This window comes from Lagenorhynchus albirostris, chromosome X, assembly GCF_949774975.1.
Source record: "Lagenorhynchus albirostris chromosome X, mLagAlb1.1, whole genome shotgun sequence".
Lineage (NCBI taxonomy): Eukaryota > Metazoa > Chordata > Mammalia > Artiodactyla > Delphinidae > Lagenorhynchus > Lagenorhynchus albirostris.
In genome coordinates, this window is record NC_083116.1 from 12,252,617 (window position 1) to 12,280,101 (window position 27,485).

The 27,485-nt window shown below is 38.9% G+C and overlaps 1 protein-coding gene across 1 annotated transcript in view; it reads left to right on the forward strand.

The window, feature by feature from the left end:
* The window catches only part of ATP11C (ATPase phospholipid transporting 11C), a 168,490-nt gene extending 144,252 nt beyond the window's left edge, over positions 1-24,238 (forward strand). The window contains exons 25-29 of the mRNA XM_060138188.1: positions 4,342-4,477; positions 6,665-6,730; positions 8,932-9,035; positions 12,365-12,518; positions 21,642-24,238. Of these exons, the coding sequence (XP_059994171.1) occupies positions 4,342-4,477; positions 6,665-6,730; positions 8,932-9,035; positions 12,365-12,518; positions 21,642-21,704 (523 nt within the window). The 3' untranslated portion in view covers positions 21,705-24,238. The remainder of the gene's footprint in view (positions 1-4,341; positions 4,478-6,664; positions 6,731-8,931; positions 9,036-12,364; positions 12,519-21,641) is intronic.
* The last annotated feature ends 3,247 nt before the right edge of the window (positions 24,239-27,485 follow it).

Below are 27,485 nucleotides of genomic sequence, written 5' to 3' on the forward strand. Positions count from 1 at the left end.
CCATCCAGCTGGAAAATGATGTATTTCCTAGGTATTGATATATGTCCTGTAGTTGAATGGGTATGAATTATTTAGTTCAAAATCAGTAATTCCTAAAACTTTGCCCACATTGTCATAGAGTTCTAGAGTCTTGGATGGAGACACAATAGTTTAACTAAGTTTAACTACCTGCCACCCCCCACCTCCCCCAAGAAGGGCCACACAAAGATCTCTTGTAGTTTAGAATATTGATCCCTCCCTGTAATGGATTGAACTGATGATGTTATGTTAGGCTTTCTCTTGTAAACTGCCCCTGAAATATAGCCTCCGGAGTGCTTTGTTAGCTGCATTCTAAAATGGCACTGTTGAAGAAAACAATTAAGTCATCAAGCCATTGTATTCATTTTGTGTTAGTTGGAAATAGATGCTTTTCTCTATGGGTGGGGGACTTGGCACTAGCCCCAGTTGCTTAACCTTTGATTAAATTGGATTTTTATAAGTGAAGCTTACAGCTAAAGATAAAGATATTAATTTACAGCAGGTTGTAAGCGTTGCTAAATAGTGGGTAGCAAGTGCAATAGAGAGACTTGGGTGTGATTCATTGGTGCGAAGTGAAGGTGCACAAATTTAAAGGATGACTTTAACCAGTATGACTCATGAAACTCACATCTAGGAATTGTTAGACTTAACCAGGTTTATAAAATTAGTTGTCATTTTAAAAGTATTTATTATAAAAAGTTTAAAACATGCAAAGAGTATAGCAAAAATACTATTTATATAGTGAACTTCCCTGTCCTTACCACTCAGCTTCAACAATTATCAATTCAGGGCCAATCCTGCTTTATTAATAACCTTGTCTTATCTATCAAGGACTTATTTTGAAGCAAATATCAAACTATATAAAATAGTTATTTCAGCATGTATCTTTTACATGTACTGTTATAACAGTACACTATCATACCTAAAAATTTAACAAGTCATATCATCAAATATCCAGTCAGTGCTCAAATTTTTCCAGTTGACTCAATTTCTTTTTATGGCATGCTTGTTTGAAACAGTATATAAGGCCCATATACTTCAGTTGGTTAATATGCTTCTTGAGACTCTCTTAATCTGTAGGTTAACTTGGCAATTTATTTGTTAACGAAACCAGATAATTTATCTTGTAGCATTTCCCCCAATCTAGAGTTTGCTGATTGCCTCCTCATGGCGGTAACATATTCTGGTTTTCCCTGTATTTCTTGCAAAGTGTATTGTTAGATCTAAAGGGGAATCGTAGAAATCTTGGTAGAAATCTTCCAGAGCATCAGCTCTCACACCCTCTTTTTTTTAAAAGAATGAGGACCCAGGGCCCAGAAATGACTTGCCTAAGGACACAGCGTGTAACAAGAGGCCAGAGCAAGATCAGATTTCTATCCTCCTGATGACCGGCCCTGTGCTCTTTTCCACAGGCTGGTGGTTTTCAAAGATTGAGTAGCAGTGTTCTGTTTTCAGACAACAACTAAAGTGAAGACCAGTAGTGCAGTTACTCTGGTTGAAGAGGGCTTTGGGTGGCAGTGAGCAGAATGCCTCCCGTTCGGTCCCACCAAGAGCTCTAGCTAATCGCCTGCACTCTGATCCCAGCTCTGCCACTGACTCTGTGGGCTTGCTCAGGTTACTTGACTGAGATGGGCCTCAGTTTCCTCTTCAGTAACAATAGATCCAATCACAGTGTTTTGGGGGAGGATTAAATGAGTGACTACATGTAAAAACTTACAGTGGTGCCTGGCACATAGTAAGTTTTCAATAGATGGTAGCTATTAATCTTATTATTCTAACACCCTTCTCCACATAACTTCAGGGCTATGCTGAGCAATTTCTTTTTGTTTGTTTGTTTTTGGGTTTTTTTGGTTGGTTTTTGTGTGTGTGTGTGTGGTACGCAGGCCTCTCACTGTTGTGGCCTCTCCCGTTGCGGAGCACAGGCTCCGGACGCGCAGGCTCAGCGGCCATGGCTCACGGGCCCAGCCGCTCCGCGGCATGTGGGATCTTCCCGGACCGGGGCACGAACCCGTGTCCCCTGCATCGGCAGGTGGACTCTCAACCACTGCGCCACCAGGGAAGCCCTGAGCACTTTCATACATTAAGAATGTTGAAAACTTGAAGCAAGCCGTTGAGTACAAATTATTAAGGGTTTCCATGAAGTTTTAGTTACCGCATGCAGGTGTAGGTCATGAATTTTTAAGCAATGTTGCATAGAGGGCATACTTGCCACATACGATGGAGAAATGAAAGCCATAGCATACCTATCACCCAGCCCAAAATGCAGCTTCCTGCCTGCCCACTCTGATGAGACTGTGCTCTCAGCCTGTCACTGTATTGGAGATTACTCTGTTACTCTGAGCATTCCTTTGTAAATGTGAAGCTCTAGTCTTCATATGTGTCTCTCTCTGCATTTGTACCACTTAATGTTACTTGTGGCCTTGTGTAGCATATTAATATCACCTTCGGGGACTTAGTGACACAGGCGTTTACCAAAAGTTTTGATGTGAAATGTGACATATTGGATCTTTTCATATTTTTTGAGAGAAATTTGAAAAGTAAACTGTAGTTCTTTTCTAGAGGGTAGAGGCATAGTCTGTTTCTTTATACAACTTTAAAAGGCAAAAGAAAGGTCCTGGTACACCTACTGTCTCCCATTGTATGGAGGTGCTCAGGCCTGTGCTGCTGGTCAACCGCTCCCCTCCCCAATCTTCACTCCCTCGTGTTGCCCCTCACGTTGCCTATCATATTCTGAGTTAAAAACAGGTTCATCATTCACCTGAGCGCAGCTAGAAAACCTCAACTATAACCCAACACACCATGACTCCCCTTCCTTTCTTCCCATGGCATGTAATGTAAATCCAGTGACTGGCTGGAAAGACAGGAACCACTTCCTGCCTCAGCCCAAGTCAGTGACTCTCAAAAGCCTCATTGGCTGGCAGTTGCTGGGCCCTCCTTGCAAGGATCTTTAAGGGAGGTGCCTTCCCTGTGGCTCCCAGTTGCCTTGGGAACACGACTTACTGGCTGTGGGGAGAGCTTGTTTCTGGGAAGCAGCTATACCTCTTTCCCCCTGCAGTTTTCCCAAGGCAAACAGCAGCGTATTGCTTTATGCATCTCCCTACATTGCTGATTTCTGTGTGCACCTGGAAATCCTAGTAGGTAAAAGTTGCGTAATTGCTGTTTTTTCAGGAAACCCTACAGCACTCCATACCAACTGAACAAGGATCAGTTGTATTTACATCACAAAGGTCTTTCTTATTCATTACAGCCCAGTGACATTCTTGGTAGTATTGGCAACAGGTGTGCTATTTCAGTGATTACATACCTTTTGATAAATGTTAAGAGGAATTTGAAATAGAAGCTAAAAGAATTCCATGCACAGACCCATCTTCTTTTTGCCCCATTAGAGTTGTTAGCCTTCTTCAACATTCTGACTTGTACCCAGAAGACTGCTATTTTTGACAGATGTTAAACTTTTGATCTGGCCACTTGCCATTTATCAAAGCATGGCTGTACAGCTTCAAACATGTTATTTGACTCAATTTTTAAAATATAAAGGCTACCCCAAGACCTAAGAAAGGTTAAATTCCCAGGCAGAAATCTTGATTAAACAAAATATTTTAACAATCATAGTTGCAAAGCCATGGTAGCTTGGTTGAGAGCATGTGATTTAAAGTCACATCAGTCTAGGATTGTATACTAGCTCTGTCCCTTACTAACTGAGTGAACTCTGGCATACTGCTGTACTAGTGGTTCCCAAACTTTACTGCACATTACAATTACCTGGGGAGTTTTAAAATTATCCTGGTTGCCCAGGTTACACCTCATGCCAGTTAAATCAGAATGAGGGTGGGAGCCAGACATCAATGTTTTTAAAGATCCCCTGGTGATTCTAATGTGCATCAAAGTTTGGAAACCATTATGATACACCTTTGTGAGGCTCATTATTTGTAAATGGTAGTGATAAGAACCTATCTCATGTGGGTTTTGTGTATACAAAAATGGACAATATAAAACTCTTAACCCACTTTTATAAGCATATAATAAGTACTCAGTAAATGAGATCTAATTATTATTGATGATATTATTATTGTCAGTGGCCAGAATTTTAACTTAGAAGCACTTTGACAGTTTACTGCAACACCTCAGACAGGAGGTGATTGCACAAAGACAAACCTGCAGCTCAGTCTGGGCTTTTATCAAAAGCTTACCAGTCCCTCAGGGATAGCTCCCTTCATTCTAATAGGGTCAAACCCCATGGCGCACCTTTGGCGTTTCACTGTATCTTTAAATTAACAGCCTACAGAGATTCATTAACTTGTGTTTCTTCCCATTTCTCAATAGGAAAATTTCTGGAAATGCCATGCTACAGTTGGGCCCCTTCTTATATTGGACATTTCTGGCTGCATTTGAAGGAACAGTGTTCTTCTTTGGGACTTATTTTCTTTTTCAGACTTCATCCTTAGAAGAAAATGCAAAGGTAAAAAAGAAAAACATCATTACATCTTTTAGTATTACAAGCATGGCTTAATTTTTTTCCATAGGCACTGGATCTATCATACACATACTCTAGCTGTAATCATTTTGCAAATTATTTTTCTAAAGGTATGGTATTTAGTTCTCACAGTGTCCTTAGAACAATAGAAGTGTTGAAGTGAGAAATCACTTCCTGCATGCACGGCTAACTAGACAGCTTATGTGCAAACCTCTGGAAGCTTAACTTGGCTGTAATTTTACTAGATGAACAGAGTTCTTGGGATTTCAGACTTTAGACCCATACACTTTGATGTGAGCAAGGCTTTTCCTGTTTTAAAAGAAGTGTCTGTCCCTACTCAGTTCTTACTCATAGTGGCCTTCCATGCTTAGAGTGGAAGGGGGTAGCTGCCGTATGTTTGCAGTATTTGCCCAATAATTAGGGAATTCCCTTCTCTTCCTCCTTCCTTTCCACATGGGAGCATAGTGTTTTCCAGAAAGGCTACACAGATCCTGCCAGTATCTTCCCAGCCAGCGACTACATAGGTCAGCACCTGCATTGGGGTGATTTTGCCCTGGCTGTGCTCTAGGAGAGAATTGCCAGTGGGGTGAGGTCTTCCGGCAGCCACACAGTGGAAAATCAAACCCACCACCTTGCTTGCTGCTTTCACTATGTTCTTTGCTATTTCTGGGCTTCCTCTTTTATGGTCATTCATTGGTTATAATCATATGAAGCAAAGCAAAGGTTCAAAAAGACTTTATGAGTACACTGACTATGTCTAGAGCCGAGACAGTCAACATCTGTTACAGAAGTGATAGGCTCAGTGAATTTGAATGATACTTTGAAATCAGGTACTACAATTAGAACCTCTCTAATTTGGACTAACAGAAATCAGTTTAGTATGAATCCATTAAAATTATTAATCACTGAGTAACTGCTGAGGAAATACAGATCTAGTACTTTAGAGTAGACACATGTAGCATTTGCCAGGGAGACGGCCCTACTAAATCTCTCTGTGCATCCTCGGGCCAGTCCCTTCAGTTTTCCAAGTCACCTTTACCCAACAGTAAGAAGAAGAAATTCGATTTTATGATTTCTCAGGTCCCTTCAGCTTTATGACTGATTCTGTAACTCCAACTTTTTATTTTGTATTTATTTGCCACATAAATTGTATAGAGCTGACTGTACCTTCCTGCAATTCTATTGACATGGTTCATTTGCTCAGCAAAGTCTACTGGTGGTGCATGGGGAGCCTCAACCCACCCTGTGTCCAAGTCATCACTCATTTTGAGTTCATGAAGTCCAAATGAATTAGATTTTATTGTATATTGTTTGCTAAAATTACAATAAGTATAAGGACTACTATCAGCAATTAAATATAACACCATGTACGATTTGATCAAATCCTTTTTTTGCTATTAACCTTAATTTTTGTTTTTATTTTTTTAAAACCTTTTACATTTCATTTTCTGTTTTAATGTTATGCATTCAGATCTTGACAGCGTTTGGTAAGCATATGTGCCATTCATTGCCATCGTTTGGGTTTATATACATGGTATCTGCTTTTCTTTGATGTGCACATTCTGACAACTCTAATATTTACAGCCACAAAATTAGACTCTATTTTATTTGTTTTTTATTGAGATATAATTGACATATAACATTATATTAGTTTCAGGTATATAACATAAGGATTCGATATTTCTATGTACTGAATGGTCACCAAAGTAAGTCTAGTTACCCTCTGTCATCATATACTCTATTTTTAAAATGTGAGTTCATTTGTCTGCAAATTAGTCTTTATTTATACATAGAGATCTTTAGATCTATATTATAGGAAAAGCCTATATCAAACTCTTTAGATACAGGAGCCATCCAAATGAGTTGTTTTTATGAACGTTACTGTTAGTGGAATAGGGTTTTTCCTGCCTATATCACACCAGTGTGTTCCCTGTTTTATGCTTCATGGAATCACGAAATAAACCCTACCAACCACGCATGTGGTATACCTCTCCAAGAAAATTTAGGCTCACAGTAAAAGCCAGCATTTTGGCCTGATCTTTTGAGCAGATATTTCCCTAAACAATTTATACAAAAATCTTTGGCAATTACACTCAAGATTAAACTTGGCTGTTTATTTTTTTAAGCAAGCTTGTATATTCATGGTACACGTAATTGTTGAATGTTTTTCAGGTATATGGAAACTGGACTTTTGGAACCATTGTTTTTACAGTCTTAGTATTCACCGTAACTCTGAAGGTTAGATTTTTATTTATTCAAATATATTTAACACCATTTTTATAATACTTTCTGGTCTTATATCTTTTTTGTCTTCTAATCTTTATTTTTACTGCGAGTTGTTATTCAAGTCTGAATGCTTACTAAAGTTATGTGTGATATTAGAGATTTGGACATTTATATACTATTTGTGATCCATTTTTTTCCAGTATATTGCCTATCCTCTTTTTTTTAATACACCATACTTATATTGGAAATCTGTTCCTTCTTTCCTGCTATTTTTGAGATGTTAAGTGGTATATAAATGGGCTGTGTGTATGTGTGTGTTTCCATGTTAAGTACTTGAATATTTTTTAAGTTATATATCTGTTTAAGAATGCCAGTCCTTAAAGGAATTTGGGTACTTAAGACAGTTGAATATAGGTGTCCATGAGCAAGATATGTGTGCGAAAGAGCTTGGTAGTGATGACGTTTTGTATAATGTATTCATCACTGAAATTTACCCGTATTTGTGATGAAATGCATAAGAATATACAGCAGGTAACATACAACAAAGGCAGTTTTGACAAAATCATTGGCATTAACCTGCAGCCATGTAATAATGCTGCGTGCTGAATACTACCCTTGAGGTTCATGAGTTGGGACTCCCTTATAGTTGAAGGTATAATTAAAATTATTTTGATCATTCCAGTAATAAACACCTCACATGGGGTTCAGGAATGAGTACCTTTAAATGAATTCCAGTATGCCCAGTGGCCAGAATTAGAATTCAGAAGTATAAATGACAAAGGACCTCTAAATCATTTCCCCTCTGAATTTTTATACCTGCTTCATTTCTCGTACCGAATGCAACTAACATGTTTGCATTATTCATCTACTATTTCAGTAATATTTTAGGACTGCAAAAGAAAATGTTACAATTCATCTCAGTTTAGCCACTTACTATCTGGATGTCCTTGGGCAAGTGACCTCGTTTCTCAGTACTTACATTTCCTCTTCTATAAAATGGAGATAAAAGTACCACCCACCTCCCTTAGGATTTTTTTTGTGAGAAGTCAATTAGTGAATACATATAAAGCAGTTAGAATGGGGTCTGGCACATAGAATGTGCTCAGTACAATAGATGCTAGTTGTTATTTACTATTATGTCTCATAGGATCATAATTTGAAAGGGAATCCTCCCCACCCTTTTTTACCCCTGGCCTTGCACATGGCCCCAGGGCTTCCAAGCACCCTTCATAGCTAAAGTTGGCCTTGCTGCAGCAACTTCCACCTGTCCCTCAAAATCCATCCACTCCCTCTTTTCTGCATGGGTATTACTGTGGCATGTTCCCTAGCAGCCAGAGGCTGGAAATTCAAGACAATGTTATCAGTATCCTGTTTATAAGTGAGCAACTGTTAACAGATTGCTGAGGAGCAGGGTGTCACAGCAAGTAACAAAACAAACACCACCTCCTCTTCAGAAATTAAATGCCCTGGATATTAGGCCATGTGGCCCAGAAATTTTAAGCAAGCAGAGTGGACCATACTTTTTATTTTTAGATTGCATTTGAAAATCCCAGGTGCCACAATCTGAAGAAACAAGCAGCCCTGGAAGAAACATGAGAGGATTAAAATCTAAGGCAACTGAAAATGTTATTAATTTAATGGAGTAGATACGGACTTTGCAATTGAAAAATTGCACACTACATAGACCCACAGTCCATGGCTCCATGATGCCTGACGTGTAGAGCTAGTTGCCTTTGCATTTAGTAACCCTCATCTGTTGTGTTTGAGCTCTCATGACTCCTTTGTGTAGTTTGTCTTCTCTTCCTAGCTACTCTCTCCCTCTCCTCCTGCTTTTCAGTATGCCTGCCTCCACCAGCCAGGCCTTCTCCTTTTGCCGTCAGCTCCCTGACCGCCACCACTTAAAGACGCGGGGCTCCAGTCTCTGGGATGTTACCATTACCTCATTCCTTGCCCTTCCTTCAGTAGTGAGGCATCTGCAGCTGTACTTGCTTGACCACACCTCCATGCCTGTACTCCTAGAGTCTAAATGCCTGAGGGCAGAGCTCTTTGAAAAGTCTGGGTTCTGTTCTTCTAGTGCCATTCTCTTCTGGTTGCCTGGCCCAAGCTAGATCCTCCCACAGGTATCATATTGTGTATAAGTTGTCAAATACCATCAGATACGGCCTGGTACAGTTTGTACTCATCATGAAATCTCTTGTGTTGTATCCTTTCAGCTCGCCTTGGATACTCGTTTCTGGACATGGATAAACCACTTTGTGATTTGGGGTTCTTTAGCGTTTTATGTATTTTTCTCATTCTTCTGGGGAGGAATTATATGGTAAGCTACTGTACGTGTGTAATACGTAAATAACAAAATACATATATAGGTACATTGTATATGCAAACATTAATTATACTTTTAAAGTTTTGATTATATAAGATGGCAAGTCTTCAATATTAATGGACTGGAAGTTACTTCTAGCCAGTAATGCTGCTATTTCAGGTAAGATTTCAAATGCAAGTATATAGACTGCACCAGTTACTCAAAAGACCTCCCTTCTGGTAGCCCCTGTCCAAATCTTCCGACCTGAAGGTGTGTAAACATCTCTCTGTGAAACGAAACTAATTTCTAGCATGACCTCCCATGTGATTTCCAGTAGAAATACTCATCCTATGAAGTTTCTACACAATATAGTGGCCAATAGATACAGTATTATCCATTTGGACCCTGTTCTCTCTTTATGGTATATTACTCTCCTTCTTGTCACTACAGATGTGCTCAAGAGATAGAATATATATCACTTAATACTCAGAGGGTTATATTTGAAATCACCGTCCCATTGTTTTGGGGGAGGTAAAGGTAGACTCTCTAGCTTGGATTTAAAGTTCATTCTGTTCATCTTGGTTCAGTAGATGTTTATTCAGAATCTGTTTTGTGTGAGGCACTCTATGGGATACAGAAATGAATAGCCTGTACCCCTGCCTCAAGGAGACTAGAGTCCAGTGAGGGGCACATAAGCTGTGATTGGGAGAGTTATAAGGAATGAAAATAAGTTAGATTTTCATCTCCTTTCCTTACTCCCAGAGGCCTATATTTTGTTTTTTAATATCACAGTTTTCATTAATTGGTGACTTCCCCTGACAAGGATGCCAGCAGCAGAGACCAGGACTAGAGTAAGCCATAGGGTAAGATTCTAGGAGTACATATTTTCACTGGTTTGAGCAAAATCATACGTACAAAACAGTCCATATTATCACAGAGATGTGGGGACCATGTTTATGTCCCTTGAGACTTAATTAGAAGAAACTCTTACTGTTTTGGAAAGCTTTTTAAAATAAAAGCCTCAAGAAATAAAAATACGGACAACCTAATCACTTATGGAAGTAGCAGCTTCAGAAAGTATAATTACAGCATTTATTTGACACCTATATAAATAATTATTGAAGCAGTGAAGCTGAAGGAAGTCTGTTTTCTTTAATAATATACAAATGAATCAAAGTTGATTAACCAAATGTAATACACAATTGTAAGGTCATAATTCTGTCTAGGAACCTGTGTAATCAGTATCTGAACTAATTATGCAAAATTTCCACAAGAATGAAATGTTTCTAGCAAACTAAAGTTTCTCACTCTTTCCAGACTATTCCTTATTAATTAACATAAATCCTTTAAATGATTTAAGATATTGTCACACCTGTTTCTATTCATTAGAGATGGTTACTAAAAATGAAATGTTAATAAATCTGTTTTATTTTGTTGCCTATAGTGCTATCCTTAAGTAGACCTGTGTGAGTTGAGCTACTACATGAATATAAAATTTATATTATAAAGCAACCAAGAAAATGTGACTAGAAACTGTAATACTTCAGCTGAATGCTGATTGCAGCTAATCTCCAGACATGCTCAGCCCTGAGGCATTGTGACTCACCCCTCTTTGGGGATGGGCAGTGAGAATGATGATTTCTGATCCCCAAACCCCATCCAGGAATAATAATTTTTGTTTTTTACTGCTCCTCTGCAAAACTCCATAGATGCCATCAAAATCAAAAAGAAAAATGTGGAGCTTTTAATCACAGAGAGGGTACTGTGCAAAAGAATACCCTGTGACGACTAGGTGTCAATTGTCTGCTGGGCCCTTATTGTGCCTCAGTTAACTGCCTAGAAGATTAGTCAGGGTGCCCTTCTGAATTAGAGTGGGAATAGAGCTCTGTAGAAATCTTTTCTTTATGGTAGGAACCCTAGAAAACTTGTTTAGCCTGGACCTCATAAGTTTCTCCACCTCACTATTGTGCTCACACTCTATTCCACATATATTCCACAGTCTAGTCCTCAGCTGTGTAGAGCCACGAGCTTGATTTTATCATGTTACATGAGAGTGCACAAACATGAACGTTTAAATGAGAAACCAGTTTATCTTCAGTGAGCACTATTTGTGATCTACTCAATGGCACCAACCACTTATCTACCTAAGGCTCCTCATCCAAGGACAGTCTGATGTATACCCCAACCTTGAGCAGCTGCTTTGCACTTCCTCCCCCTCAGCTTCAGACAACGTTCATCCTAGCCTAGTGAGGCTCTCTGTGGTTCAGCTCCGGCAGGGAAGGGAAACTGGCTGGACTTCTCAGTGGTCGCCTAACAGTTCAGTGGAAGACTGAACCCTGCAGAATGAGGCGTTCTCCTGGATTTCTGGACCCCAAGGCTTAATGTGTGATTAGCAATATTCTTCTGTCAACCTACTTGGCACACACTCGTACTCAATATATATTTGTGGATGAGAATGGTAGATTCCTCCCATTCGAGAGAGAAAATCTCTACAGTCCTTGTTATGTTTACATAGGGGTTTTGTGGGCGGGGGGTGGGGAGTGGTAATAAAAATGTCTTTTAAATTTCCAAATGTAGACCAGAAATCCTTTCTTATATTAAAAAAACAGCCAAGGAAGTAAAATGTTTGTTAGCATAAAAATTAATCATCATTTCTCGTGAATATCTCTGAAGCTCCAGCATTTTCTTTTTTTTATTATTTTATTTTATTTTATTTATTTTTGGCTGCATTAGGTCTTCGTTGCTGCTGCGCGGGCTTTCTCTAGTTGTGGCGAACGGGGGCTACTCTTCGTTGCGGCGCGTGGACTTCCCATTGCGGTGGCTTCTCTTGTCACGGAGCACGGGCTCTAGGCGTGTGGGCTTCAGTAGTTGTGGCGTGCGGGCTCAGGAGTTGTGGCTCACGGGCTCTAGAGTGCAGGCTCAGTAGTTGTGGTGCACAGGCTTAGTTGCTCTGCAGCATGTGGGATCTTCCCGGACCAGGGCTCAAACCCTTGTCCCCTGCATTGGCAGGCGGATTCTTAACCACTGCACCACCAGGGAAGCCCTCCAGCATTTTCTAATGCAGATAAATGTTCTCCAGTTGGCAGCTTTAAAATTGATCGCTTAGTTGTTTTCAAGTCAAATGCATTTTAGCATCTTTTTTCCCCTTTGATTATCATTCCTTTCCTTTCTAAACATTTAGTAAATGAAATCGGTTTACTACTTCTGGGTCGTCCTAAAGAAAATTATTTTTATTAATGTACGTAACAAGGATTCCTTTTAAATACAAAAGTTTCAGTTACACTACTGTTTCATATAACAGGAACTGATTTGTTTTTCCATTATGTATTTTCTTTCCACTCTAGGCCTTTTCTCAAACAACAGAGAATGTATTTTGTATTTGCTCAAATGCTGTCTTCTGTATCCACATGGTTGGCCATAGTTCTTCTAATATTTATCAGCCTTTTCCCTGAGATTCTCCTGATAGTATTAAAGAATGTAAGAAGAAGAAGTGCCAGGGTAAGAACTAAGTTTATATTACCACCTGATTTTTGGAAGGGGCTTCAATATCTGCCGTGAACTAAAAACTTTATTTAGAGAATTGCATTAGTTACAGCATGTTAAACCCCTCCTTACAGGTTCATCACTTAATTTCCTCTTCTGCATAAAAAGTATAGTAAAAAACTTCGTTATCCAATGCAGGTGGTAAGTAGATTCCTTAATAGTGTTCTATGTGACCTTTAGCAATCCATATGGAGTATCTCATATGCTCCATATGGAATTTTAAACAGAAAAAAATGATTTTTTTTTAATTTAACCTAGAATTTTGACACTGGGAATTTCCACACCAACATTCCAGCTTTAACCTTAGAAATTTCCCCATGGGTTGTTTGCAGATTTTTTTTTTTAGTTGATAATCCCAATTTCCCTCTTTCAAACCTTTCCCCTTCCTTTAATTATAGTGCTGCTTAATCTCTGTGTTGCTTCTAGCCCTGTCTGTCCAGCAGTATATTTGAACCAAAGAGAATTCCTTGGATGTGGTTTCTACATCCTTCCCCTCTTGAACACACTTGTAAAAATTCGGGATTGTTTTATGAGTGTGTTTTTATTTTTGCTGCTTATATGGTAAATTTTTTGCGGGAATGAGAAGTTATTACCCTCTGTCAGCCTAATCGCTTGGCCCTGCATTGTCTGATATCTTTTGAGCCTTTCTGAAAAAGCCTTTAAACTGAAAGGGATAGATTAGCCTTGAAAATAAAACTTCTGGCAAATTTTGACCAACATGTTAATTAAATATGTCATATTCCTACCAACACTAGCTCATTTTGCCAAACAAAACCCTGTTTCGATCGTATTGACACCAATTAGATCTTGTAGCCCCTCCAAGGCAATATTTTCAAGAAGTAGACTAAGCTATATCTACCTGATCTATTTCATTAAATTTGCCAACCATTTTAGCCACAAAACTGGCTTGCCTTGATTTTTTTTTTTTTCCTATTGATTGATTGCAGTGGCTGGCATCATGCAGAATAGGGAACTAAAATGATTATAGTGGGAAAATCTTCAGTGATTAGATGTATAAGAGAGGAGCTTCAGCCCCACTCAAAAGCAGTAGATTATCAGTGGCATAAGCCACATTGATTCTTGCTATACACGGCCCAATCACTATATAGTTAGGTGGTCAGAACTGGCCTTAACTCCCTGCTTCTGCATGCCTTATGGGTGGAACTGCACACAGTAACGTTAACCTAAGACTGCCTTAATCTCTCTCTAATCCTTCCGGTAGACCCCCCACTAACTCCCTCCAGCCTGGTGTTTAGTCTTAGAATGGAAAAGTGGCATTTACTTGTCTGATTATACCTTTAATACCAGTTGAACAGGGATAAAACAGGTTCCTCCCAGAATGGCTCAAGTGGCAATTTGCATGAAGCCAAACAGAAAATGTCACAGTAAGAAATCTTTTGGTGCCTTGTTGTAATAGAGATTTGTCTAGGAAGGATCTCCTTATTTGGGAGTACACTTTGAGGAGTTCCTCAATGTTTTTCTTATTTGGGGTAATGGAGCTCATGCTAAATAATGGCTCACACCCAGCTTCATGCTGTAAAGATGAGACAAAAATCTCAGAAATCAAAACCTTCAAACATATCATCTTATTCTCTTCCTTAAGCCCTTTAAAAAAAAAATTAGACACTGGCTGGAGGTGACTTTTTTTTTTTTGGTACGCGGGCCTCTCACTGTTGTGGCCTCTCCCGTTGCGGAGCACAGGCTCCGGACGCGCAGGCTCAGCGGCCATGGCTCACGGGCCCAGCCGCTCCGCGGCATGTGGGATCTTCCCGGACTGGGGCACGAACCCGTGTCCCCTGCATCGGCAGGTGGACTCTCAACCACTGCGCCACCAGGGAAGCCCTGGAGGTGACTTTTATATAAATTAAATGGCTACTAAGTATTTTAAATGTTTTTATATAAGTTAAATGGAGAGATGCTACAAGGTAGTCACAGATAAAGACTTAGAACATTTTCTTTCCGCACAAACAGCAGATTCCAAACTTCTGTTGAACGAAAGCATGGAGTTCTGGGACTGCGGCCCTTTTTACTTAGCAGTGTAGAATGTTTCCAGGGTTTAGCATGAGATTTGTTTGCCATGGATTATGTCCATGATAGGAGGAATTCCAGTGTCTGTACTGTAGCTTGGCATGCTGATATGCTAGAACAACCAGGAGAATTTCCATAATCACCTTCATTCGTTCACTCATTCATTCATTTATTCCTATCGTCATTGAACCAGTGAACATGTGTTGAACCACCTACTGATGAACATCTCTCTTTACATCCAGAGTCTGAAAGGCTAGATGGTTTTTCAGACTCTATGGGATTGTGAGACTTGCAGATGAGACAAAACATTGTGGGCACTCAGCAGCACTGCCTTTTTTTTTTTCTTTTTTCTTTTTTTCCCCTTGTGAGAAAATGCAAGAGCAAAGTAGTGCATATGAATGCATAAAGGCCAACTGAAACATGGCAGCTATGACTACTCTGATAAGTCACATCTGTTTACACAAGGCTCTAGTTGGCCACATCAAAGAGGCAGAGGCCACTTCTAAGATAAAGGAGAAAAGAGTATTTTAATGACCAACAGTCTGGCATCCTGGGTGACTTCCTACTTTGTTCAATATCCCTTGCTAAGACATTGGCCTCATTGTAAAGAAACGCAAAGGACTCTTTTACACCGGGTCAGCCTCATACCTGACTGAATCCCTAATGGGGATTAGCTCGCGTGTGTCCCGAGCTAGAGGTAGAAGATCCCCCTGACTTCATCCAGTAAGCTAGGGATCCTTCGCATGTAGAGCCAGAAATGCCTGTGGTAAGTAGACTGCCAGTGCTATCCTCCTGTGAGTCTAGGCGGCTGCTTTAAGAAGGGGACTCAGCAGTGGATAGAGAAAATGTCTACGGCATTTGAGAAAGAAGCTAAACCATTTACATCCAACAATTATAGAAGCAGCCTTCTGTTGAATTCTATTCAGTTCAGCACACATTGCCCGAGGGTCGACTGTAAGCTAGCTGCTGTACTAGGTGTTAATCATTCAGAGGAGAAGCAGACATAGCTCCCTCTCACAAGGAGCTCTCACTCTAGTTGAGTTATAGAGGGGACTTATTTGGAACACTTCTGTAAGCAGGTATAAACAGAACAGTAGATTCAATACTATGGCTTGTTGTAACACAGCTGGGCTATTTCAAGGTCCAAGTCACTACCTCCAGAAGCCTCCACCACAGCTGCGTTCTGTCATGATATTAGCATTAGAAAGAATTCTCTCTTCGAAAATAGGTTCCCCCACTCATTTAACTCAGGGGTAAATATTTTCACACCCTTATTTTCAGCAGTGTAGTTAATTCTTGAGCTAAAGTCCCATCATTAAGGATCATAGGACTTTTCTTTAGCTTATGAACTGACAAAGCCTCATCGCCATGCTGCTGACAAGCGTATGATGAAACTATCATGGAGCACTGAACAGTGGTACAGCAGATAACACTTTAAAGGAAATTTAAAGTTTAGGATTTTGGTATTTCAAAAAGCTGTGTCCCCTCTTAAGCACATTTCTTGGGCTGTCTCTTAATCAGTGAAATACACCTGGACCTTCTGGCCAACTGGTAAATACCAGTTCCCATTTCCAGCAGAGGAATTTTCCACATATCTTTACGTAAAGTTTTCCCGTGTAAACCACCATGATCTAAAGGAGGCTTGACTTTGCCTAGTAGACATGGAAACACTATAATCTAATGAGAATGGACCCAGCAACATGGCCATACCTTGCATGTGAGGTCTGCACAAACAAGAGGAAACATTCCATTACGCAGGGAGCTCTTTCAGAGTGGAAGACAGGAAAAGGAAGAATGTCAGGTGTCTGAGCAAAATTCCCAGAGAAAGCACTTTGGAGAATACAATTTATCCTTATAATAACAATGGTGACAATGACGATTACTGTTGCAATCCTGACAGTGTCACATAGAACCAAGAGTTCTAAGGGTAACAGTCCTGTCATCTAAATTAGACAAATATAAAGTTGAATCCTAACATCGTGGCTGTTGAGGTGGACCTTTATGCATTGGCCTCTGACAAACTGCTACTTGAGCCAGAGTCAAAGCTCTCTAGATGACTGCAAAGGAATGTGGAAATTTCATACTGTTTTAATTATCTCCCATCCTTCTCACCCTCCCCCAACCAGTTGCTAGCTGTACCAGTTTTTTTATTGCTTTAATCTTTCCATGCTCTCTGCTGCCTTCTGTACTTTCATATTTCTTTTGTTTTCCTTTATAAAGTAACCTATTAACCCCTAAAATGTCTACTTCTTAGAAATACTTTTATCTCTGACCGTTGGGAACAAGGTTTTGAGCACACCAAAATGTGTTTCAGTTACAGTCTTAAATAGATGGGCTTGTATTTTAAACACAGGGTGGGTGATTTGGTATCATGTTAATCTTGTTGCAAGGTTTTTGCCCACAAAATAGAAGACAGAGCAATTTAAAATTTTTTTCTCAGAAACGAAATATTTATTTCTCTAGCTTTATCAATTGGTAATTTGCATGTTACCAACATGTCACCAACTGTATTTAAGGTAAAATGTGAACAGGAAAAAATGTAGTTATGTTAAAATATATATGAATAAATAAAAATATTTGCCTTTAGAAGTATAAATGTTTATTAGACTCTGTTAGATATATGTGTTACTTTAGCTGGTTTCTTTTTGTAAGCGTATTTCCATTAGCTGCTAAGGAGATAATATGGGTAATCTTGATTAGCAGAATCCTTAAGCTCATCCGCATAGTTGACCACTCATCTTCTGTTTTGCTTGAGCAATACCAAAACCAAGTCTATAAATTAGCCTATAGCTTCAGGCACAGAATAAGAAAAAATAAAACTAGCCTCTTAGGTTTTCTGATTAAACTGTAAGTTATCGATTTTTACTTTTTCTAAGTGTTTTAAAGGAAAAATTCATAGCTCTTCAGCCAACGCTTTTAAAGAGTCTCTATAGGAGAAAAGGGGGAAACTGATCAAATTATGTTAGAATAAAGGAAGTTAAAGATTGGTTCAGAGGTAAACGGCACTGAAGTGTGGTTTCGCCAACAGTTTTTCCATTATGTTAGTTTTGATTAGGTTTTTAACCTGGAACTGCCCAAGGGCAGTCAGTCCCTTCATATTCCATCTATGCAATTGGATAGGGGAGACAGTTACTTCAGTATAGACTGGTGATGGACCCTCAGCCTAGCTCTCTGACCAGTGGATTTTGAACAGTGTAAGCTACTGAGTTAATGATTAGAGATGAGCTTTATTTCAGTGAGAAACATATTTTTAAATTACTTTATTCAAAATAGTCAATTTTCCCATTAAGAAAAAAAAATTTTAATTGCTATACAGAGAAATAGTAGTTTGCTCATATAATAGACTATTCCTAACTCTAGCTCTACTTTTACTTCAGAAAGTAACGTCTTCAAAACTAACGTCATTTCAACTTCGAATTCTCAAGGTTTCTTTTTAAATGTCTTACATTTCAGAGAATATTTACTTTTTTTTTTCTTTTTGGTTTCTGCATTTCTCTTTTTTCTACTGCAATTTTCCACCTTTTGTGCAATTGTGAACAAGGTAACGAAACGCCTCCCTTCCTCAGGAACATCTACTATCTTCATGCTTTCTCAAACTTCCAGCAATCACAGTTTCTCTTGGAGTGAATAAGGTGATTTCCTTTCTTAATGTACCAACTTGCTTGCATTCTCATTTGCTTGACATCATTTTCTGATTCTTTATGAAAAATTCTCATGACTCATCTTTACATCTTCTATTGATACTTAAGAATATTTTGTCATTTTCCTTTAATCATTTGTTCACCTTCTCAAATTGTCACACTGGAGAGAAAGTGATTTTCAAACACTTGGACTGTAGGTCTGTAGTCCCGTTGGTTCCTGGTGGCAGTAGAAGCCACAGTGTGTTACAGCTAGTCTGTTCGCTAAGACAGGAATGTTTTGCACAAACTTCTCTTCGGTCGGTACACTCACAGCACTGGCACAACTCTCAGAGGTGTTCACCAAAAGGATGGTAAGGTTTACTAATCGAACCATGTTGACTTCATCAACCGCATAACTTAACCAGTGTCATTTCAAAACCCCAAGTTTGCCACGTACTACTAATGTCTGTATTCTTCTACCATGAAAACAATTCAACTGGAGTTGGAGACTTTCTTAGGTCTTTAAATGTATTCATTTAAATGTTACGCATTTGCTGTAGTATAATCATTTGTACTTTTGGCCAGAGGAGTAGTCTGTAGGAAATTATTTTTTTCTTCCTACATTTTTATCACCAGGTGGGTTAACCAATCTTCAAATGCTTTAAGTATCTTTACCTCACTATTACAGAGAAATCTGAGCTGTAAAAAGGCATCTGACTCATTATCCACCAGACCTTCAGTCAGACCTCTTCTTTTACGAACATTCTCAGACGAATCTAATATATTGTAACAGGTACCTAGTGTTAAACAAGCGGGCTGGCTTTAAAGAAACAGATTAACAGCATTATAAAGAAAAAATGAAAATATCACTCTCTAAATTTTCTCTGCTGTTGGTGTGGTGAACTTTATACTATTGTTTGCAAAAATATAAAGATGCATTACTTGGAATATGGAGGAATACATATTTTAAATTTGCTAAGCCCCCACATAAAATTTTAGGCATTTTCCAGAACTGAAGGGCAATACAGTATATTTAATTTATAAGGGGCATGTTGTCATGGCATCACGTGAAAATGCTTGTTAATACTGATTAGGAAATATAATTTTGATTTTAAAAGATGATTTGGAAAAATTGAAAATAAATATTCCAAAATTGCATCTGTATAATATCAAGTCAGTTTTAGCACTGCATGTTCTTTTGGGAATTATGTGAAAATAATTCAATGTGTTTGTACTTCCATGTGCTGTGTCTGTGTTTCCAGGTATATATTTAATGTCCTTGTAAATGTCTGATCCCCAAGTATATGTTAATGAACCAATCTACTGTAATCACTTTTTGTAGTGTCAAGTTTTATTCAAGCTAAATGTTTCAACTTTCAGAGGTAAAACCTTTCCTAGCCATTCAGGGGGATGCTAGCCTAATCATATAGAATGCTTCATAATTTTTCCAAAAGTGAGTAAATTAATTTTATAACATTGTTTCATTTACCCCCCAAAAAAAAAGATTTGCAAGGAATTGATATGCCATGGGAGGAATCCTTGAACTCAGAATGACTCCTCTACGTGTACTCTGTTTCCCACTGCAGGGGCCTGTGTCACCCTAGACCTTTAAAGGTCTTTTATCCATCCATGGGAATGTAGAATAATTCATGAATGAGGTTTACAAGCTTGTCAGCTTGGAAACAACTCTATATGGCTTAGGGCAGGGCTGTCTTTCATGCCCACATAAAAATTAATGATCATCATGAATGACAGTTGCAGGTCAGTTTGCTGTGATGCTAACAATTGTGAGTCCACCTCATAGGCCCATTTTTTCATCTGTCAACTTCCCTACCCTCCAGCAAAGAATAAAAATTGAGCTAATGGATTGAATCCATTGGTTCTTCTATCTCCTACTGTTCATCACAGTCTGCATCTGCAGTGTTATTTTGGAAGCCAATTCATTTTGTCTCAGTCTACATACATCCTTTTACCCATTTGGAGTGACTCACCTGCTTATGTTGTCCCTCAGTAATGAATCTGCTTCCCAGTAGCCTTCAAAGTCTTTGACTATTTTGTTCCAGATAGCCTTGTCCTAAGCTGTGTGATGCATTTTAGCTATACTGTTTCCAGTGAATTTTGTATCCCCCTGGATTGCTTGCCTTAGCTTGGTCTGTGGTTTGGGAGACTAGGCTGGGTAGCAGACACTGCTACTGCTTTTGGTCTCTCCAGGGCCTTAACTCCTACAATGCCTAACACAACTGAGGAAATTTTTTTCAAAAAACGATTGTTTTATTCTTAACGTAGTTATTTCTTCTAGGAATATATTTTCATGTGACATTATTTCTTCTCCAAGGAAAATATTTGGCAATTAGTTTAGCCACCGAGTTTGTCCCTTGGTTGATAAGGGAACTGCCTGACTCCTTTTATAAGTTCTCGATGTGAATGGCAACCTTATTTTGGTTAGGGTCACCCTGACCCTGCTAACTGGAGAAATAATATGAGAAAATGGAACATCAAAAGGAATGGAAGGTATTCTAAAGAACTTCTAGTCCAAGTATGGCAAGGAAGGTGCACCTAAAGGGGGAGAAAATAGTACACCCCTTAAGGCCCTCCACTACTCAGGTTTTAAAAAGTTGGATTTTTGAGTGGAGAATCAAGGGTCAGGTTGACTCCCTTGACATAGGACTTCCACTTCTCCACATACCTGATTTATACTCACTGATCAGTTGCCCTATCATGCCCCATCCTGATCATAGCATGTGATAGTGTTTAGAGGACAAAGAAGAATCTACAGATTTCTTAGGGAGATTTCTGTGGTTTCTTTTCTAAAAAGATGATGAATAAGAAAAACAGGAGTCAGTTGACTCATAGATACATGATCTACCAAAAAGAAAGTTAACTTCAATATTGTAGAGAGGAAACATGTTTCTTTAAGTAAAGGAAAAGTACTTTCATAACAGTCTTTCAAAACAATGTATCTTCAGACTTTGTCATAATTAACAACCAAAAAACAGTTGATGCATTCATTCAACATGTCCTGAGCATCTGCTGTGCGCCAGACACTGGGCTAGGTGCTAGAGATAGAAAGTTAAATAAAATGTCCCTGTTTTCATGTCCCTTCTGTCCCTCACAGACTAGAAGGGATCTTAGTGAGCTAAGCCTCTGCTGTCCTAGTGGTAAAAGTTCTTAAAAGAACCCTGGAGCAATCCAAAAGCAAAAAGCAAGTCTGAATCTATTCAGCTGACAAATGAATAAAGGATTCAAAATTGGTTATTGTGTCACTTTTTCTTTCCCTGCATGTGAATAAAACTTGGTAGCTTTGTTAAAACAATTGTTTTATTCTCATAACAAAATTTACTACTTGATTTATTTTTGAAAATGCTGAACAGGTGGTTTTACATTATTATTAAGATAAAACTTTTAACTCTGTGTATTTTAAATCTTTCAGAATCCGAATCTTGAACTGCCTATGTTATTGTCCTACAAGCATATTGACAGTGGTTACAGCTAAAAGAAAGCATGAAGAAGCAACTACAAAAAGTTATCATCTCAGGATACTTGATATGCAACAAACTAAACCACTATCTTATGTCTAAGGTTCAGAGTAAATGTCCACTAAGATACCAAATGACTCTCTTAAGCATTTACAGTTATTGTAAGTAGCCGTTATGGCCAAAGCTCTAAGTTATGAATTATATGAAGGTTGAAAGCAAGAATATTTAGAATTTCTGGCTTTAGATAGAATAAAATAACTACCAAATGGGTGCTCTTTTAACCCATGAACTCTGAATGGATTTAAATACAATAGTATAAAGTAGAAGTCATGCAATGGGAATGAATAGATTTTGCTAATATTACTTTTTTTGCCTGGCAGAAGAAATAGGCAATTTAGATCACATTTCTTGTTCCTGCTGAATGATAATGTTAAATTATTTTTTTCAACATGTGAAAGGAATACTTGAAAATATAAGAGGACTAAATCAGTGCATCAGATAGTAGTTAATCCTTTCTGTTCACCCACATGCTAATTTTGTCTTGATAGAATATCCTTGCCAAAAAATAACTTGAAAGGTGGAAAGAATGTTAACCCTGGGTATTTTGGCAAAAATCAAAAGAAATTATTTATTTTTGTTCTTCTGGATTACACTTAATGAGTGTAAGGCTACTAGATTTGAAAAGAAAGCATTTCCAATCAGGAGCTCCTCAAAATAGTTAAGATATAATAGATTTTTCCAATATTAGTTTTACTGGGATCTGAGGCAAGATGGGCAGAACCACAGTTACATAAAAATAAAGGCCATTCTGAACATCAGTCTTTTATCATTTTTTTGTGGAGAGGAAGGAAGAATAGCTTAATTTCAAACTGTTAATGGTTTTTATTTGAAAGAGGTTGCATCTGTGCATATATGCAGCACTTTTTTTTTTTTTAACTTGCCGATTTGGGAGGAGGAAGGGTCCCTGGCACAACTCTGAACATGAATGTTGTCTCTCTCAGCAAACTTGGCTAGAGTAATGGTCTAACTCTAAACCACGAGATTCACCTTGGTAAAGTCCTTGACTTACTGGACTAGAGGGAGGTTTTAACCTCCTAAGGAGTTCACCTAAAACATATAAATGTGGTGTGTCTTTATTAAATGTTAAAATTAAACACACGCTTTTTTTGGGTATAAGTGACTACATTTGACTACTAGATTGAAATGGTCTTTTAAAAGGTATTTTCTTACCAGTTTCCATTCTTGGTTGTCTTCCTGGCATGCCTGTACTATTAGTGTTTCTATTGTACCTTGATTTGGAGAAGTAAGTATTAGATTCAATCTATACCAGTGTATTTATAAAGTCCATATGGCACATTTGATTCTTCCATTTATATTTTGTGTTAATGTTTAGGTGTAATTTTTCTTAAATTTTAGAAAGGACATAATTTCAGTTGTCAGAAACCATTCCATCATTACTGACCCTTTTTCATTATTTCATTTGTTCTCATATATCAGTATTATTTTTGAGTATTTTGTTAGGTGGCGTCACACCTTCCTAAGTGTGCTGTGTTCTAGTAGCCTAGTATTTGGGGCAGTCTGCTGAAAACCAAGTCAGTATATTCTTTACCTATTCCAAAGAGCTACAAAATCAGACCCAGGAAAGTTTTCGATGTTTTGTTGTTGTTCTTGTTTTTATAGTTGTTGCTGTATTGTTATTGTTGTTTTACATAAGAATTATAAGGACTGTGAATACAAAGAGCCGACCTTAATTAGAGAGGCTTGTTTAATGCAGACCATGGAGATTTGACACGATCAGAATATCTAGGGTAGTGGAAATATAACTGGTGGCATGTGAAATTCCTTGCATCCTGGAAGAAAGACAAGGCGGATTTAGAGTTGTGTCTAATAAGCTACACATTACACTGCAGCTCAAATTCATGATGGCAGTGATGTGTAATATCATGGCCTAGATCCTTGAGAGGGACCTGACTTTATTTTTTGAAAGATATTTTATTAGTGAGCAAAACAATTGGTTAGCGTGGGGTTAGCAGATGGAATAACTTGAAGTAAGCCATCCAGTATTCCTATCACTACAATCTAACCACCTTATTTTGTGTCAGAGAAGGGGGTAAAATGTAATAATAGGATCATATACCCATTATTTGAATAATTTCGAACTACAAAACGTCCTTGTAGTTTTCACAGCTGTCCTCCACTGTTTGAGGATGTTACCTACGAAACTGAAAACATAAATTCCATATCTACCACATTTACACCAGCAACAGTATAAAATACAAGCCTAAATTTGCAAAATCCATAATAATTTAGTGATGGAATTTTTTTAATAACATGCAGTATATAAATGTAGATTTTATGCAAGTGTTGACAAAATCATTTTTCAGCTTGCAAAATGGGACTGCAATATTACATTTTTCACTTCAGCAATTTTTTACATCGTTTTTGCTTTCTATAATGAATGTGAATGCCATCTTTTATGAATGCAACTTGCCTTTTTCATTACAGAAATTTTGTTTGATGTAATCAATAAACTTTGGTATGATATGATTGATATTTTTAGCCTCTTTTTTGGGAAGGTCTGTCTGACGTAAAAGTAATATGGAAGCAATTTGGTGATGGGCAATACGTTTCTAATTTCCTCTTTGCCTGTACAATTCACAAATGACTGACCATTTCTGCATACGTTCAACTAGCACTTGAGGGCAATACCTAATTTGGGGAGTTTCCGATATTTGTGGGAGTTTTGAATAAGGCTGTATCTGGTTGCTGCATACGTAAAAGTCCAGCCAAATCAGCAAATACGTATTGAAAGTCTGCTGTGTGCTTGGCAGTGCTCACTCATTGGAGGTTGTACGATATATGGTCCCTGTCTGCATCCCATTGAAATCATTTGATTCTTAAGTGCCCAAAGATACAGAGAGTTTACAATAGTGTGTGTTTACGCCAAAGGTGTGTGTGTTTACACCAAAGGTGTGTGCGTACACCTTTCTGTCCCTTGCTCCCCTTCCCCTACACCTCTCTCCCCCTCTCCCCATCCCCCTTCCTTCCCTGTGTCGTTGCTCAGCCTGCATCTAAGGCCTTGTGAAAGTCCTTTTCCTTGAAAAACCCTGCCCTCCTTGACTTCTAAGAAACTAAAGTCTCCACTGTAGCTGGTTTCATTACGTTTTTACACTTCAGTCTCTATATTTTTGTAGTCTTTTAATCCTGTTAGTCTTTGACCTACATTTAGAGCATTTCCTCTTTTTTTGTTGTTGTAAAGTGGGAAATGTGCTATATTTGGAGGTAAGGCCTGAGTTAAGTTTCAGCTTTGCCACTTGGAGCCATTCCCCTCTCAGTCCTCTTCTCGCCTATAAAATGGTGTCTTGGGGGTGAAGGGTGATCAAATGAGGTAAAATATCATAATTGCTTTGTAAAATGTCATTTGCTAGTCAGCTGAATGCATTGCTATTTTTCTGTTAAGGGGTTTTGTTGTTGCTTTGACATTTTCAATGAATAGTTGTCATTTACCAAATTTTCATAGATATGTCTTAGATTCTTTCTACCTTCTTGGAATTAGTCTGTTCAGGTTTCCTTCCCTTCCCCCATCCAGCCTATTAAGACGCTGCCTCACTGTGGAGTCTGCCCAGGATTGGCCAATAAAGTAAGTATTGTGAGGGGCTGAGTGGTTTGGCCCCTTCAACAAGAAGCACATGCAAAGGTTAGGGGCTGAGGTTATCACTATGGTTATTCAGTGAATGTGTCCGCAGCTGAAGTGCTGGATGCATACTAATGAAGCTTGAAAGCCTGGGTTCTGGGAATAGTTGTCAGGAAAATGGGGGGCTTAATTATTTCACAACATTTTTTAATTAATTTGACACGTATTTCCCAGCAACTGACGGGTAAGGAAATGTGGCCTCAGTTCCTAGTACGTGGACCTATTGTGGACCAAGCAAGTCCTCATCTCATGGGCTTAGGAGCAAGTGCTGTGAGCAGGCCTCTGGCTGAAAGAACAGTGCACCTGTTGGTGGAGCAGAATGCCTGCTAGCCAAAGGTCTTTGGCCCTGGCTCTTTGGGTGGAGAGGGGCAATGGATGTTCATAGCTAAAATGCCTGCTGCTTCTTTGATCTCTTCATCAATTTGTTAGGATATATTTCCTACCAGTAAAGCCACTAAAATCCCAACTCCTCATATAAGCTAACACTTAGATAGCATTTACTATGTGCCAGGCACTGTTCAATAACTTTACATATATTCGCTCCTTTAATAATCCCGACAACCCTATGAAATAGGTATTAACGTTTCTCCATCTGACAGATAAGGAAACTGAGTCACCAGCCAAGGTCACACAGTCTGGTAGAACCAGAATTTAAACCCAGTTCTTCTGACTAGGGTCCAGGCACTTAACCAGGACACTGCATTTCCATCATTATATCACCTTTGATGGCCTGAATAAATAATCACAACATTAATGCAAAACGTTAATGTCAGCTATGAGACAGCATCAGACAGATCCAAACTGAGGGATATTCTACACTTTAACTGGCTTGTAATCTTCAAAATTATTAACATGATTAAAGATGAAGACCCAGAAATTCCCAGATCAAGGAAATCAAGATGACATAACAAGTGCAGCGTATGGTCCTCAGTTGGATCCTGGACCAGAAATTGGACATTAGTGGAGTAATTGATGAAGTTTGACTGTGGTATATAGGTTATATCAATGTTAATTTCCTGATTTTTGAAATTGTGCTGTGATTATATTTGGGGGGATCTGAGTGGAGAGTATATGAGAATTCTTTGTACTATTTTTGCAACTTAAGTCTGAAATTATTTCAAAATTATAATTTGAAAAGTAAAGCTAAAACATAATGAAGCATACAGATATTAATGGCAGAGGGCATTAAATTGAGCTGACTATAGAAGACTAAAATATAATTTATTAACAAATATCTGCATAGCACTTTACAGAATGCTTTTGCATACCTCATTTAATCTTCACAACAGCTCTATGTAGAGATCATTAAATTCCAGATTCTTTCTTTTTTTTTTTTTTTTTTTTGCGGTACGCGGGCCTCTCTGTCGTGGCCTCTCCCGTTGCGGAGCACAGGCTCAGGGCGCGCAGGCCCAGCGGCCATGGCTCAGGGGCCGAGCCGCTCCACGGCATGTGGGATCCTCCCGGACCGGGGCGCAAACCCGTGTCCCCTGCATCGGCAGGCGGACTCTCAACCACTGCGCCACCAGGGAAGCCCTCCAGATTCTTAAAGATAAAGAAACTGGGGCTCAGGACTTCCCTGGCAGTCCAGTGGTTAAGACTCTGCGCTTTCACTGCAGGGGGCATGGGTTCCATCCCTGGTCAGAGAACTAAGATCCCACATGCCACGCAGCCAAAAAAACTAAACGAACAAAAAAAGAGAAAAAGAAACTGGGGCTTAGATATGTTAATTATCTTGTCCCTGGTCCCTCAGGACTGAACCTAGGTCTGATCCACGTGTTTCCCCCTACACTGCACTGCGGTTTGTCTAGGATTCCTAAAGCATGTCCTGCTGGAGTCTACAATCATTTAAAAGAAAATCTTTCTGCAGTCATTTTTCCTGTAGATTCATCTGGATACGTCGGTCTACCCCAGGTCAAACCATGAATGAGACTCATGCCAATGCCCTTAAGGTTGAGGTGGGTGCCCTCAGAATGCCCTAGGCCCAGGTTTTCCCTTCCATCTAATTGGATGTTGAACTAGGTTTCCCTCATGTTTTTCAGGTGGTTCCCGAGGCAAGTTTTATCCTCCTAAACCAGCTTCCCCCCATCTGAGTGAGAACACAAAT